The following is a 14,760-nucleotide window of genomic DNA, read 5'->3' on the forward strand; positions in this document are numbered from 1 at the left end:
ACTATAAGACAGCTACGATTTATAACAATGATTCTATAGGAAAACATTCAGAAATAACCGGTAATGTCGCAGATCTACGTGCCACTTTCACAGCCTCAGCAATGGGGACCAAGGACTCCCCAGACTCCAGTGATGGTTCTGTCCTGTTTGGAGCCTCCAAGAAGTCCAAAACTGGGGGTAGGGGGAGGACAGAGCGTTCCTAGAGTGGGACGGTTTGGCTCAGGGCTGAAAGACCAGTAATAAGTCCTAAAAGATAATTTCTCTCAGAGTTCCTGTTGTGGCTCAGCAGGTTACAAACCCAACTAGTATCCACGAGGATGTGTTCAATCCCTGGCCTCACTCAGTGGGTTAAGGATCTGGTGTTGCCACAAGCTGCAGTGTGGGTCACAGATGTGACTCAGATCGACCTTTGCTGTGGCTATGGCGTAGGCTATAGCTGCAGCTCAATTCAGCCCCTAGCATGGGAACTTCCATACGCTGCAGGTGCAACCCTAAAAGAAAAAACAAAAAAAAAGAGTTTCTCACAATCTTTTTTCATTCCCCAATTACTACCAGCCCCATTTCCTTCTCCCCTTTGGCATCCACTCAGTGAGAAGGAGGAAATTTGTTTCATTAAGGTAACTGTTTTCTCTTTGAGGGAAGAGGCTTTTCCTCTTATCAGGAGATCACTAACAGAGAGCACCGTAAATGTACCACACAGCAAACACAGTGCTTCCAGCACCATGACAACACGGACAAATAAAATAGCCCCTGCACTTGAGATGATGTTAGGCTAGTAAGGAGGGGGGAGAAACGCAAACAAAAATCTCCCATAAAGTATTACAGGAGGTTAAGGATGAACGCTGTCCCTCAAAGGAAAGCATGATTAACAGTAAACTCTGCTTCATGGGAGGAGGAAGAAGAACCTGAGCATCTGTGGGAAAAGTTCATAAAGGAGGTGACCTAGATCAGTCTTGGGGGATAAATGTGTTTGCTAAGCACAGGGCTGCAGAGAGTGGCATTGCAGGCAGAAGGAGTGCCATGAGTAGTGACACAGAGCACCCGGCCCTGCCTGGATTCCAGAGGAAGGTGCAAGAGGAGGAGGAAGACACACCAGATCCAGGGGAGGGTCAGGGTATGAGCGGAGACTCCTGGCTGACAAAAGACAAGCAAGACTAGCAACGTCATCCCTTAAATGCCACGTGTTTAGGACTTTAGCCTGAAGGCCAGTCGGTAGCAAAATGGAACATGAAATCAACTGAGAGGTTCCAGATGGCATTTTTAACAGGATAAAAGACATTAGAAAGTATCAGAATGCATCATGTATAGTAAAGATGTGTCATTTGAATATACACACACATATGCACAACACACGTACTTGCTGCCATGTAAAATCTATTTGTAATCAATACACACATATGAAAAATACACACACCTAAAGCAATGTAAACATCTGTTTTTTTTACTGTGGGCCATAATCAAAAAACTTCAAAAGGCATCATCAAAGACATGTTCCCCAGTAGGGAGCTAACTATTCCTCCTGTGCTTCTACTGCATCAGCAAACAGATCTGCTTGACTTGCCCAGTGCTGTATACACTTAATTCCTCAACATCTAAATGCTGATGATGCCTAGAGCAGGAGTTATCCAGGAAAAGACGGCTTCTCTTAGGGACCTTTTTAACCACATGGTTGTCAGGACACTTTACAGTTTATTAAGACCAGGATCAGAACGTGGGAGGGAAATGAAAACGAAAATAAATCCCTGAGAACTTCTTCACTTTCAAAAAATTTTTGTGCAAAGAAGCTTCAACTTTAGTTTATAAATAATCTACAGATCCATAAAGTTTTCGTGACTGCACAGTTAAAATTCTAAGTGTTTTGTATTGGATTTATGTGTGTGTTTGATTAATACTAATAAGGCACAGTTGAAAGCACATAAAATATATAACATGTAAAAAATCAAGTTTCTTCTATGCCCAAAATGAATTATCTTGTTATTTATAGATCTGAGAGAAAACATATAATAGAATATAACCAGGACATATACTTTTCATTTCAGAAGTTCCCATCGTGGCTCAGTGGAAACAAATCTGACTAGCATCCATGAGGAAACAGGTTGATCCCTGGCCTTGCTCAGTGGGTTAAGGAACTGACGCTGCAGTGAGCTGTGGTGTAGGTCAGAGATTTGGCTCAGACTTGGCATTGCTATGGCTGTGGTGTAGGCAGGTGGCTGTAGCTCTGATTCGATCCCTGGCCTAGGAACCTCCATATGCCTCGGTTGCGGCCCTAAAAAGACAAAAAAAAAAAAAAAAACTCTTCATTTCTTTTTTTGTCTTTTTTTTTTTTTTTTTTTTTTTTTTTTTGTCTTTTTGCCATTTCTTGGGCCACTCCCATGGCATATGGAGGTTCCCAGGCTAGGGGTCCAATTGGAGCTGTAGCCACCGGCCTACGCCAGAGCCACAGCAACGCGGGATCCGAGCCGCGTCTGCAACCTACACCACAGCTCACGGCAACGCTGGATCGTTAACCCACTGAGCTAGGGCAGGGATCGAACCCGAACCCGAAACCTCATGGTTCCTAGTTGGATTCGTTAACCACTGCGCCACGACAGGAACTCCAAACTTTTCATTTCATTTTGGGCTTTTGATTGATGGTGCCTACAAAATATGTTAAAGAAATCTGAAAAAAAACTCTGAAGAATAAAGAAAGTCTCACTATATTCCCATCGACCCCAAATATTTGACTTTAGAATACTAATTATCTCAAGTTAAAAGCACTTGAGAAACAGCAAATGCAAAAAGGGCCCAGTGACCCTTCCTATTCCGGAGAGCAGGAGATAAAACTCCCACAGGAGTTTCCTGTGTTAGCAGGAAGGACGACATTCTCATCACCAAAGGAGGGGACCTGAGGCCAAAAGAAATCTGTACAAACCAACCTGGTCCTGCATACTAACCCTTATCTTCCTAACCGCTTCTCCACAACTTACTACCCCAAACCCAAACCCCTCTGTCTTCTCAATTCTTCAGAAATTCATTGTTTCTTTGTCTAAAAGATATAAAAGCTTCCTCCTCTGGTTGCTTCTTCAATTCTTCATTCTCTTACAAAGGCTGCTATGTTCATGGAAAAATTTGGTAAAAGTTGTCTGCTTTCCTACTGAGAATCTGTCTTGTGTCAATTTAATTTTCAGGCCCAGCCAGAGACTCAAAAGGGTGGAGGAGGGTTTTTCCTCCCCAACAACTTCAAATATATAAAAATTTTTTTCAAATCTTTCTTTTTTTAAAACACGTACTACACTGTAAGTACAAATAGGTACTTGTTAATAAGAAGAAAAACTAAAAACACTTTGTATTTTCTTTCCTGAGGGTAACTTTAATTGGCTCCTCTAACACGGCACATTATATATTATGCATTTGGGTTCCTGGGTTGTTTACAGTAACAGAATAGTTTTCTCTGTGAAAAGACCTCATGAGAGATCCACCTTGTTTTTCTAAGGTTCCCAGAAGGATGGCAGTCATATGGCATTAGTTAACCATGTATCAGTAGAATATAAATTATTCATGAACACTGGCAGAGGCTAAAGTAAACAGAAATGACATCAACAAATTTAATTCAGTCAGAAGACCTATTTAATAGGAAGATTTATTAAACCTAAAAGTGTTAAATTCGCCCACAAAACAGACCCTATGGTCCCCATGAAGACCGAAAAGACTCCAGGTCACTTTTTCCCCAAACTTTCATTTTTTTTGTGCTGTCTAGTCCTCGTCTAAGCATAAAAGAAAATAGATACCATGTGGACAAATTTAGAGCAGGCTTTTGTTTTGAAAGGTACCATTATAACAAAAACAATAATAGACAATTAATTATGTTTAAGACTTAAGTATCTTAATAAAAATACATTTATTCCTATCACATGCTAGTAAATTTAATAAAAAGCTTTTTTAAAAAAGAATACCCAGAAGCTAAAGCAAAAAGCAAAATTTGCTAACATAATCCCATTCACTTTTCACATTTTTATTTTGTAACATGTTGAACACATCACAAATTATTCATAACTAGTAATATGGCAAAAAGCAATAAAAATGTTCATATTTTTTCACTTAGCTATTTCTTCCTAAGAATGTGATAATGAAAGGCTTACTGAATTACTGCCTGATTTTATGACCATACATCATTTTCCCCCTAGGGTATGTGCTTCTGATTTAATCAAGTAACAGCAGAAAACTAAGATGCACTTACCAGAAAATTGCTTTCCCCTACACTGCACTAAAAAATATCTACTTAATTCAGAAGGGAGACACCTACAGAAAGACATCAAATTCTGCAGTCGTTCTGGGAAACTCACCTTGCCTTTTTGGTTCAGGGGTTCAATTGTTAAGCTGTCAGGGCCAATATCCACGATATTGCCCACCTGAAATCCATCTGTAGGGTGTGGTGCCCAAACGGGTTTTCCATCCTCCATTTTGGAAGTGAGTTATCCACTATCTCCTGTTTCAAAGAAACCAACAAAGCAACATGAAGAAATCTGGACAGAGAAAAAGAACACATCTTTTTCCTAAGTTAACATGTAAATTGATTACCGCCCCCCCACAGGTAATCCCCACCTCCTGCCATCATTCTGCACTCACCCCTGCTGCCCACCGCCCCCACCAAAATCTTTATACCAGGACCAGGTAGAGGCTGCTCTGCCCACAGGTAACACTTGCTCTGCTGCTACCCTTCCTCTGGTGGCAACCTAAGGAGAGTACCACACTTGGAGCAGCCCAGAAACAGAGAGCAACAGTCACGGGTTTTTTGGTTTGTTTGGGGGGGTTTTTGTCTTTTTTCTTTTTAGGGCCACACCCACGGCATATGGAGGTTCCCAGGCTAGGGGTTGAATCAGGGCTACAGCTGCTGGCCTACACCATAGCCACAGTAATGCCAGATCTGAGCCTCATCTGTGACCTATACCACAGCTCATGGCAAGTCAGATCATTAACCCACTGAGCAAGGCCAGGGATCGAACCCGCATCCTCATGGATACTAGTCAGATTCTTTAACTGCTGAGCCATGATGGGAACTCCTAGTCACAGTTTTTACCTGCTGCCCACTGAAACTTGTAACAGCACACCGTTTTTATGACAAGTATCCTGGATTGCATGATCCAGGCATAAATGTCATCCTAGGCATAAATGTTACTGTGTGGAGTTAGCTAAGAGTTGAACAGTGAATCTATTTTAGACCTGAGGGATAAAAAGGGGAGGTGTGAGAGGTTTCTTCCTCCGGGAGTGTGTCCTGGCAATCTGAGTCTACAGGGATGTGCTCCCTGCAGGTGTCCCCATGGAACCATTCAGCATTCTGGGGGTTTCTGTTTGGTTTTTTAAGATTTTTTTGTGATTAGTGATCTCTTTATTATTCTTACTTTAAAGTATACTTAATTTACAATGCTGTCATTCAGCATATCTGAATTATTTTTTTACTGAGGTAAACTTATATACAGTGAAATGTACACATTTTAAGGATACAAGTTGATGAGTTCCAATACATGCATATATATGCATTTAATAAACACCCCAGTCAAGACACTACACATTTCCAACACACTTTAAAGCTCCCTCGCACCTCCTTCTGGCCAATCCCTAGCCCCCACAGGCATCCACTCTTCTAGATCCCATTGTCAGAGATTACCTTTTTCTTGAACTCATAGAAGTGAAATAATATAGTATATATTCCTTTCTTTTTTTTTTTTTTTTTTAAGGGCCGCACCTGCAGCATATGTAAGTTCCTGGGCCAGGGACAAATCCGAGCTACAGCTTCCAGCCTACACCACAGCCACAGCAATGCAGGATCCAAGCTTTGTCTACAACCTACACCACAGCTCACAGCAGTGCCAGATTCTTAACCCACTGAGCGAGGTCAGGGATCGAACCCACATCTTCATGGATACTGGTCAGGTTGTTTCCGCTGAGCCACGACAGGAAATCCCAAAAGTATGTCTGTTTGGGGGTCTGGCTTCTTTCACTTGACACAATATTCTGATATTCAGCCATGCTGCTGTGGACACCAGGCCACTGAAGGACTGTCCACCTGCTGTCCTACACACGAACATTTGGACTCTTTCCAGTTTTTGCCGATTTTGAATTCTAGTCTAGTTTGTCAAGTTTTCCCAGAAAGCTGCTTTCACGCTTGGCATTCTCCAGCCCAACATGTACAATTCTGTCTTGTCATTGTCATTTACAACTTGGATACAATTCTTCTGTATCCCAAAGGGTCCACAACATATAAAATATTTCATTTTAATGAGCATGGATTCCGTGGGACTACTGTGCAACAGTGAATCAGCTGGTGAGTGATCCCACGTGTCCTAGTTTCAGCACCTCAGTGGGAACTTATTTTTTCTTACTTATCTACACTTCAAGAGGCCATTTGCCATAACTCGCCTCTTGCGTGGCATTCTCACATCTATATTTCCCATCTGGAAGCTCCATCAGGTCTAGTCTCAGGAAAGACAGGAATTGACCCAGTATATAGTTCATTGTCAGAGCTGCTAATGGAGTTCCCTAGTGGCTCAGTGGGTTAAGGGTCTGGCGTTGCCAGTGCTGTGTCTTGAGTCACTGCTGTGGCGGAGGTTTTATCCCTGGCCTGGGAATTCCACGTGCCGGGGTGTGGCGGGGTGGGGGGGGAACACCTGCAAAGTACTGACATGTTTGCAGTATGCCTGCTGGCTACTGTCTTCCACACCATGGTAATGTGATGGGGTCTCCTTGCTCCTTAGCTTTTTAGGGCCAAACCTATGGCACATGGAAGTTCCCACACTAGGGGTAGAATCAGAGCTGCAACTGCCAGCCTACACCTCAGGGCAACACCAGGTCCTTAACCCACTAAGTGAGGCCAGGGATCAAACCCTCATGGATACTAGTCAGGTTCATTACTGCTGAGCCATGACTGGAACTCCAGTAAATGCTACTAACTTTAAGTGTAATTATGAATTAAGAAATTAACCAAGGATTCTCCATAAAAATGAGTCAGCAACACTGCTTCAGATCTGCACCATCACACCTACATCTACACTCTTTCCCTAAATAATATCTAGGCCCATGGCCTTCAAAAGAATCTATATGTAAGTGATGCCAAACTTACTTCTTCAGCACATGATACCTCTGGGTTCAGACACCTCTTCATAGAGACATCAACAGATGTCACGTTGTTATTACATGATTATTATTGTTCCACCACATCCCTTCCATCAGTAAAGGCACCAAAAACATGCCTTTCAGATCAAACCTGGAGTTATCCTCAGTCTTCTAGCTCCTTCCAAATCCCTATCCTCCAACCCCCCAATCCTACTGCTCCCCTTCCAAGAGGTACCCCACATCCCCCCACAGCTCTGCATCTCCTCTGTCACCCTAGTCAAAACCAACACAGCCTCTGACCATGACTCCTCTAATTAACTTAGCTACCAGCTCCTACTCCTGTCAATATGGCAAGATAAATCTCATCATGACAGCCTGAGGTACCAGGGCATGGACTAGTCCTCCTTGTGCCCCCCGGCCCAGCACGGAGCAGGTAACTCAACACCTCAACACTCACTGAGCCAATGAATGAAGTGTCTACACATTCGGTGGAGGGTAAAAGGAGATGGCAGCCTGGGAAGATCTGAAAGGTCTTCAAACCGAGGCTTGAAATTAAGCTCCACCACTGTCTAACTCCCCAGCAAGTTACTTCATCTCTCTGATCATTATCTTTATCCTTACCCATACGTGACAGTATCACTTACCTCACAGAAGTGCTAGGAGGATCAAGTGACGTAAAAATGAGATCCTCGTTTGAATGGCACCCAACAGACACTAGTGACACCTCCTCCCATTTTATCCCTACACCCATCATTGCAAACCACCAGTCAATTCCAAGAAAATGGCCTTGTGATCATCTTCAATGCAAAGAGAAATGAGAGAATGGTCATGACAGATCATTTAGGACATAATCATTAAGTATCTGGAGGAAAAAAAAAACCACAGTAAAGCAAAACCCCTAAAAGTCTAAAGAAGAATGGCAAATTTCCTTGAACTACTCAAACTGTTTTCTCATTTTCAGTCATTTGATGCAGCTTCCCAGTTAAGGTAACAGATTTAAAGGTACACATCTAGGAGTTCCTGATGTGGCAAAGAGGATTAAGAACCCAACTAGTATCCATGAGGATGTGGGTACTATCACTGGCCCAGATCAGTGGGTCCAGCATTGCCATGAGCTGTGGTGCAGGTCACAGACTTGGCTCAGATCCTGTGTTGCTGTAGCTGTGGCGTAGGCTGGCAGCTGTAGCTCCAATTCGATCCCTAGCCTGGGAACCTCCATATGACTCAGGTGTGGCCCTAAAAGACCAAAAAAGAAAAGGGCATAACAAGAATACCTTCAAGGCAAGAGGTTAAAAAATTTCATTTTTAAAAATAAAATAAAATAAAATAAAAGGTACACATCTAACACTGTTCCTTCATCAAACCCCTAAATCAAAAGATTCTTTAAAAGGAATCAGACCACAAAGATGGGGAGAAGCTGAGACGATCTAAGAGCAACAACATTCTGGAAGTTGGGAGGCTGAGAGGCAACTGATTTAGCAAATCTCAGAGCCAAATAGTAAAGAAGGAGGGGAAAGATGAAAGGTGACTCAAATTCCAACACTGGACCTCAAAGGACATAAGAACTACAGTTCAAAGTTCCTCTAGGTGAAAGCTGTCTGAGAAAGGTTTCCCGAAGTCCCACCACACACACTCCGCACTGCGGGGCAAACACCTGCTCCTCCACCAAGAGGCTTGAGGTTATTCTCTGAAGAAGACAGACAGCTCCTGGACTGAGAGACAATAGGAACGGTTCAGGGTGTGCGTCCCAGAACTGCCACGTGCTGACAAAACTCTCTTCTTGACCAGGCTCTGGTTAGGCTCCTGTGAGCCCTCTTCTCTCCAGGCCACAGCCAGGCCTCTTAGTCAGTCCTGTCTTTGTGCAGCCCACAGAGGCTAGTTTTAGCAAGAATCCTGCTAGGCCGGTTAGAGAAATTCCCTCACCCTCGACATCTTATCAAGCTCCCCATCCCCTTGATGTGTAAGTCTTTAATCTGCCTTCAACAAGAATCCCCTACCCTTGCTGTTTCCACTTAAATTATTTTGCGCCTGCTGCGTTCTGCTCACTGGCTACAAGTCAGTGAGTCTTTGCTGCACGCAAAGTGAAGCCCCATCTCTCTCCCTATCAAAACACTCCTTGTTCTAAAATGAATGTAATGTGTCTGCTAAGGACTACGTTATGTCCCTCCAAGTCATTATATTGTTGAAGCTTAATCTCCCTCATGACTGTATTAGGGGATAGGGCCTCTGAGAGGTCAGATGACATCCTGAGGGTAGGATCCTAACCCAACAGGATTGCTAGCCTTACAAAAAGAGGGTGACACCGCTCTACCTCCAGACACACACCGAGGAAAGGTCATGGGAGGGACAGCAGCACAGCCACCATCTGAAGGTCGGAATCTGACCATGCTGGCCGCTCACCTCAGAGCCAGCCCCAGTACTGTGCGAAGATAAACGTCTCTTGTATAAGTCACCCAGTCTATGGTATTTCATTATGGCAGCTGGAGCAGACTACAGATTCCTATTGCAATAGTCCCCCAAAAAGTCATCTTTGTCATTTCAACAAGTGTCAGAATCATTTCTCTTTAAGAATCTCATAGTAGAAATGAAAATAGAGCTGAGACAAGTTTTCAGAAATCCAAGAATTAAAAAAAAGAGAAAGTTGGGGGAGGGGGTCAAAAAAGAGAAAAGTAGAAGAAAAAAAAGATAAGAAAATGAGACAAGTAAAAAGATTCAGCATCAAAACACTAGGAAAAACAGACATCCTGCCCCCTTCAAAATTGAGAAGGGAGAATGCTTTGAAGTATCCAAAGAAAATTTCACCAGAACTGAGAGGCACGATTTTCTAGAATCTAACCAAAATGCCCATTAAGTCTTCAACACAATAAGTGGAAAAAGACAGACAAAAGACACCATGTCAAATTTCAGAACACCAGAAATAAAGAGAAGACATTGCACATTTCCAGAGAAACGAGAGGAAAAAACATGGGTCACATCCAAACGATCATGAATCGAAATGGCTTCAGCAACACTGAAGGCAGGAATCAATAAAGCAGTGACTTTCCAATTCTGAAGGAAGGAGTCCCTGTTGTGGCTCAGTGGGTTATGAACCCAACTAGCATACATAAAGAAGCAGGTTTGATCCCTGGCCTCGCTCAGTGGGTTAAGGATTTGGTGTTGCTACAAGCTGCAGTGTAGGTTGCAGACACAGCTCTGATCCCACACTGCTGTGGCTGTGGTGTAGGCTGTAGCTACAGCTTGAGTCAACCACTAGCCTGGGAACCTAGATATGCTGCAGGTGCGGCCCTAAAAGGACCGAAAAATTAAAAATTTTTTTAAATAAAATAAAATTCAGAAGGAAAATGATTTCCAACCTCAAACTCAGTACTTAGGCAAATGACTGGTCCAAACTGGAGTAGGATGACTCTTTGGACAAGGCCAGCCGGGCCCAGATTCTGATCAGAATTTATCTGACTGTAATTCTGTGACAGCATAACTTGTACCTAGAGAAACTATCAACACTCACCCTTTCCCTTAAATTAAATACTATTTTCTATTGAGTGTAAGGTTCTCACTAGAATAAAAACTCTTTTAAAATAAGGCTTCACTGGAGTTCCCATCGTGGCATAGCGGGAACGAATCTGACTAGGAACCATGAGGTTGCAGGTTCAATCCCTGGCCCCACTCAGTGGGTTAAGGATCCAGCATTGCTGTGAGCTGTGGTGTAGGTCACAGACACGGCTTGGATCCTGCGTTGCTGTGGCTGTGGTGTAGTAGCTCCGATTTGACCCCTAGCCTGGGAACCTCCATATGTTGCAGGTGTGGCCCTAAAAAGACAAAAAAATAAAATAAGGCTTCATTTAATATTTTTTGGAATCCTAATTATTTATAATAAATTATCCTTTATTAATGAAGTCTGATTTACTGGTTACACAACAGAAAATTCTTATATACATATTACTATTTGTTCCAAGAAAATTATTCTGAAAACCCACACCATCCACATTCATATATATTAAGCATGTCTGCATATGAAAAATACTTAAACAGGTGCTATTGTACTGAAAAAGCATACACACATCAAAGGTTGACAAAGTATACCTTGCAGGAATGCAAAGGAAAAAATGGTAAAAAGCAGTGGGGTTGGCAAAGCAAATTTTAAATTCTTGACATTCCTTAAGTCATTCAGGAAGAGAGACGGAGTGCTCCGCAAGCCCCCACCATCAATTAAAAACTACCTCATCTTTAGTACTGAATCGACAGCTGATATCTTTAAAGTAAGCACTGCAATAATTAATAGAAACCTACAGAAGGCAATCTGAATGCAGCCTTTTTCAGAGGTACTAACTTTTCATTAAAGCTTTATTGAAAAGTGAAAACCTGGAGTTCCCATTGTGGCACAGTGGAACAAATCCAATGAGTATCCATGAGGACACAGGTTCAATTCCTGGCCTCGCTCAGTGGGTTAACATCTGGTGTTGCCATGAGCTGCGGTGTAGGTCACAGACACGGCTTGGATCCCATGTTGCTGTGGCTTCAGTGTAGGCTGGCAGCGACAGCTCCAATTCGACCCCTAGCCTGGGAACTTCCATATGCCAAGGGTGTGGCCCTAAAAAAAAGAAGGAAGGGAGGGAGGAAGGAAGTCGAAAATCCTATCACCAGGAGTCTCCCTGGAGAGCAAACATATTGGAGGCTTAGGATGACAAACACATAGGCACCCGAATTCTGTTTTCTCTGAAACTCCAGCCATGATCCCAATAGTGATCAGAGGCCACGAGCAGAATGTGTAGACACAGACCACAAAATAGGAGCCACCACCTGCTATGTCACCCTTATCTTCAAAGATTACCCTTTTAATTATAATTGTGATATATGACAACGCCTTGTGTTTTATTAGCTAGGGTATTCAAAACTGAGCACTAGCTAAATTTAATTTAGAATTAAGCTGGAAGAGTGGGTACAAAACACCTGAAAGGAAGGAAGAAGCATTAAACAGTAATTTAAAGAATTCTGAGGAATTACAAGACTCCATTCCACAGTCATTCATTTAACCACCTATTATATACCACATACTGCTAGGTGCTGGGGGGGCAGGGGAGGAAGGAAGGGAGGAAGAGAGGGAAGGAGGGAAGAAGGAAAGAAGGAAGGAAGGAAGGAAAGAAAAAGAAAGACATTGTCCGCCTCATGGACCTTCCAATAGGTAAACAATCACTTGGAATAGAGAAGTTAACAAACTGGCAAAAATCCCTGCCCTACAGGATCTTATTCCTACCTGGGGTAAAGGAGTGGCATAAATGCATCAAATTTCCTTTTAGAAAGAGTACTCTTTCATCTGGCCAGGCCCCAGCCCTGTTGATGAAAAGAATGTTATGTGCACCTTTGGCAGACAAGCTTTAAACTGGCATCTTCTCTCACCTGTATCAGTGTATCCTAAAGGCTCCGAGCTTCCCTAGTGTCCAGACACTGAGAAAACTGGGCACCAGAGAACCACTGGCCATGGCTGGTGTGTTTTGTGTGTACCTAGCACAATCTTTTTACAGAGCATTTCAGTTCCATAAGAACTTCTTTGTACACCAAAATTCTCAAAAATATTTCAGCAGGTTTCCCTTTAGTCATTAAATTACCTTTACAAAAAAATTTGTATTACAGTTGATTTTTACAGTGTTGTGCTAATTTCTGCTGTACAGCAAGGTGACCCATACACACACACCCACATTCTTTTTCTCATACAATCTTCCATCATGTTTTATACCAAGAGACTGGACATAGTTCCCTGTGTTGTACAGTAGGACCTCATTGCTTATCCATTCTAAACATAATAGTTTGCATCTACTAACCCCAATTTCCCAGTCCATCCCACTTCCTCCCCCTTGGCAACCACAAGTCTGTTCTCTATATCTGTGAGTCTATTTCTGTTTTGTAGTTGGGTTCATTTATGCCATATTTTATGTTATCTTTTAAAAGAGCTTCCTAGAAAAGATTTCCTAGTTAATCTTATTCAGCTAGTTATAAAGTATGGGAATTATTTAATTGCTATAATACCATATCATGCATCCACTAAACATTCCTATTAAAATTTATTGTGAATATCTTGGTTTTATCAACAATAAACATTCATTAACAATGGGGAGAAAATACCTACCACTAAATCCAAACTCCTGACAAAGATATAAAATAAGAAAACATCTCAAGATACTATCAAAAAATCGAATACTTGGAGTTCCCATCGTGGCTCAGTGGAAATGAATCTGACTAGCATCCATGAGGATGCAAGTTCGATCTCTGGCCTCACTCAGTGGGTTAAAGATCCAGTGTTGCTGTGAGCCATGGTGCAGGTCACAGACGAGGCTCAGATCCCTCACTGCTGTGGGTGTGGTGTAGGCTGGCAGCTGTAGCTCCGATTGGACTCCTAGCATGGGAACCTCCAAATGCTGTAGGTGTGGCCCTAAAAAGACAAAAAGACAAAAGAATAAAATAAAATAAAATAAAATAAAAATTAAATACCTCAATTCAATTAAGAGGTAATTTTGGTATTCACTCATTTATTTTTTCAATGTGTATTTACTGAATACCTACAGTCAATACTGAAAGCTAAAGTTCTATAGGCTTAGAAACTGATAAGAAAATACAGAGCTCTAATTTTTTTTAGTCTAAGACATAAAAAAAGGAGCAAAAGCTAGGCCAGCTATGACACTCCTTCTCATCTTAGTACAAGTAGATCCAGTTGATCACAGCCATGGTCCTAATGAATGACTGTTTTTACAAAGGTTACACTGCACTTCCAAATACAGAAAGTCCAGTGTAGCCACTGATGTTTAAAGCTAAGCCCATTACGCTATGACTCTTAGAAAACAGCCTCAGAACACCAAGACTAACCTTAGCTTAACTTGTATAACTAAGATCCTAATAAACAAGAGGCCAAAAAACGAAAGCAAATATTTTACTAAAAAGTTTATTACTCTGTTATTAACTATTTAAGGTATTTTATATGATGATTTGAAAATTGATACACCCAGGCAAATTACTCCAAATATATATATATACAATCTGAATTATGAGAATTGGTCTGTTGGTCTTTCAAAAGCGGAGTTTGTAAAAGATGATGACTTTTTCATTTTCTCCACCAAAGCACAATGGTAACCTCTCAATAAGTAATAAGGGTAATGAAAAAAAAAATCAAATTCCAAGAAACCAGGAGTTCCTATTGTGGCACAACAGAAACAAATCCAACTAGTATCCATGAAGACTCAGGTTTGATCCCTGGCCTTGCTCAGTGGGTTAAGGATCTGGCATTGCCTTGAGCCATCGTGTAGTTCGCAGACCCAGTTCAGATCTGGGGTTGCTGTGGCTATGGTGTAGGCCAGCAGCTGTAGCTCTGATTCAACCCCTAGCCTGGGAACTTCCATATGCCTCAGGTGCGACCCTTAAAAAATTCTTTTTTTTTTTTTTTTCAAGAAATAGAATTGGTCTTCAAACCAAAGAAAGGCTTTCTCTCTGGAATGACTCTGCCTGTGTAAAATGGCCCCACTCTGCTCAAACTGAAACATTCTGCAGCTCAAGCTGCAGGTCCTGGTTCAAAGTTACTCAGATTTTTCAGGGACTAAAAGATCTTTGTGCGAGCAAAGCCATGATCTAGGCTGTATACTACCATTAAGTGCAGTGGTCAGAAGCCTGAGTAATCGTTAGGCCTTT

At 42.1% G+C, this 14,760-nt stretch overlaps 1 protein-coding gene across 16 annotated transcripts in view; it reads right to left on the bottom strand.

Moving 5' to 3' along the window:
* The window catches only part of MYO6 (myosin VI), a 144,908-nt gene that overhangs the window by 87,467 nt on the left and 42,681 nt on the right, over nt 1-14,760 (bottom strand). For 13 of the 16 annotated variants that reach the window (XM_005659429.3, XM_013992812.2, XM_013992811.2 and 10 more), the window contains 1 exon segment: nt 4,323-4,465. In XM_005659429.3, the coding sequence (XP_005659486.1) occupies nt 4,323-4,439 (117 nt within the window). In that variant the 5' untranslated portion in view covers nt 4,440-4,465. 16 annotated transcript variants of the gene reach the window in all.

Source organism: Sus scrofa, chromosome 1 (assembly GCF_000003025.6).
Source record: "Sus scrofa isolate TJ Tabasco breed Duroc chromosome 1, Sscrofa11.1, whole genome shotgun sequence".
In the NCBI taxonomy this organism is placed as follows: Eukaryota; Metazoa; Chordata; class Mammalia; order Artiodactyla; family Suidae; genus Sus; species Sus scrofa.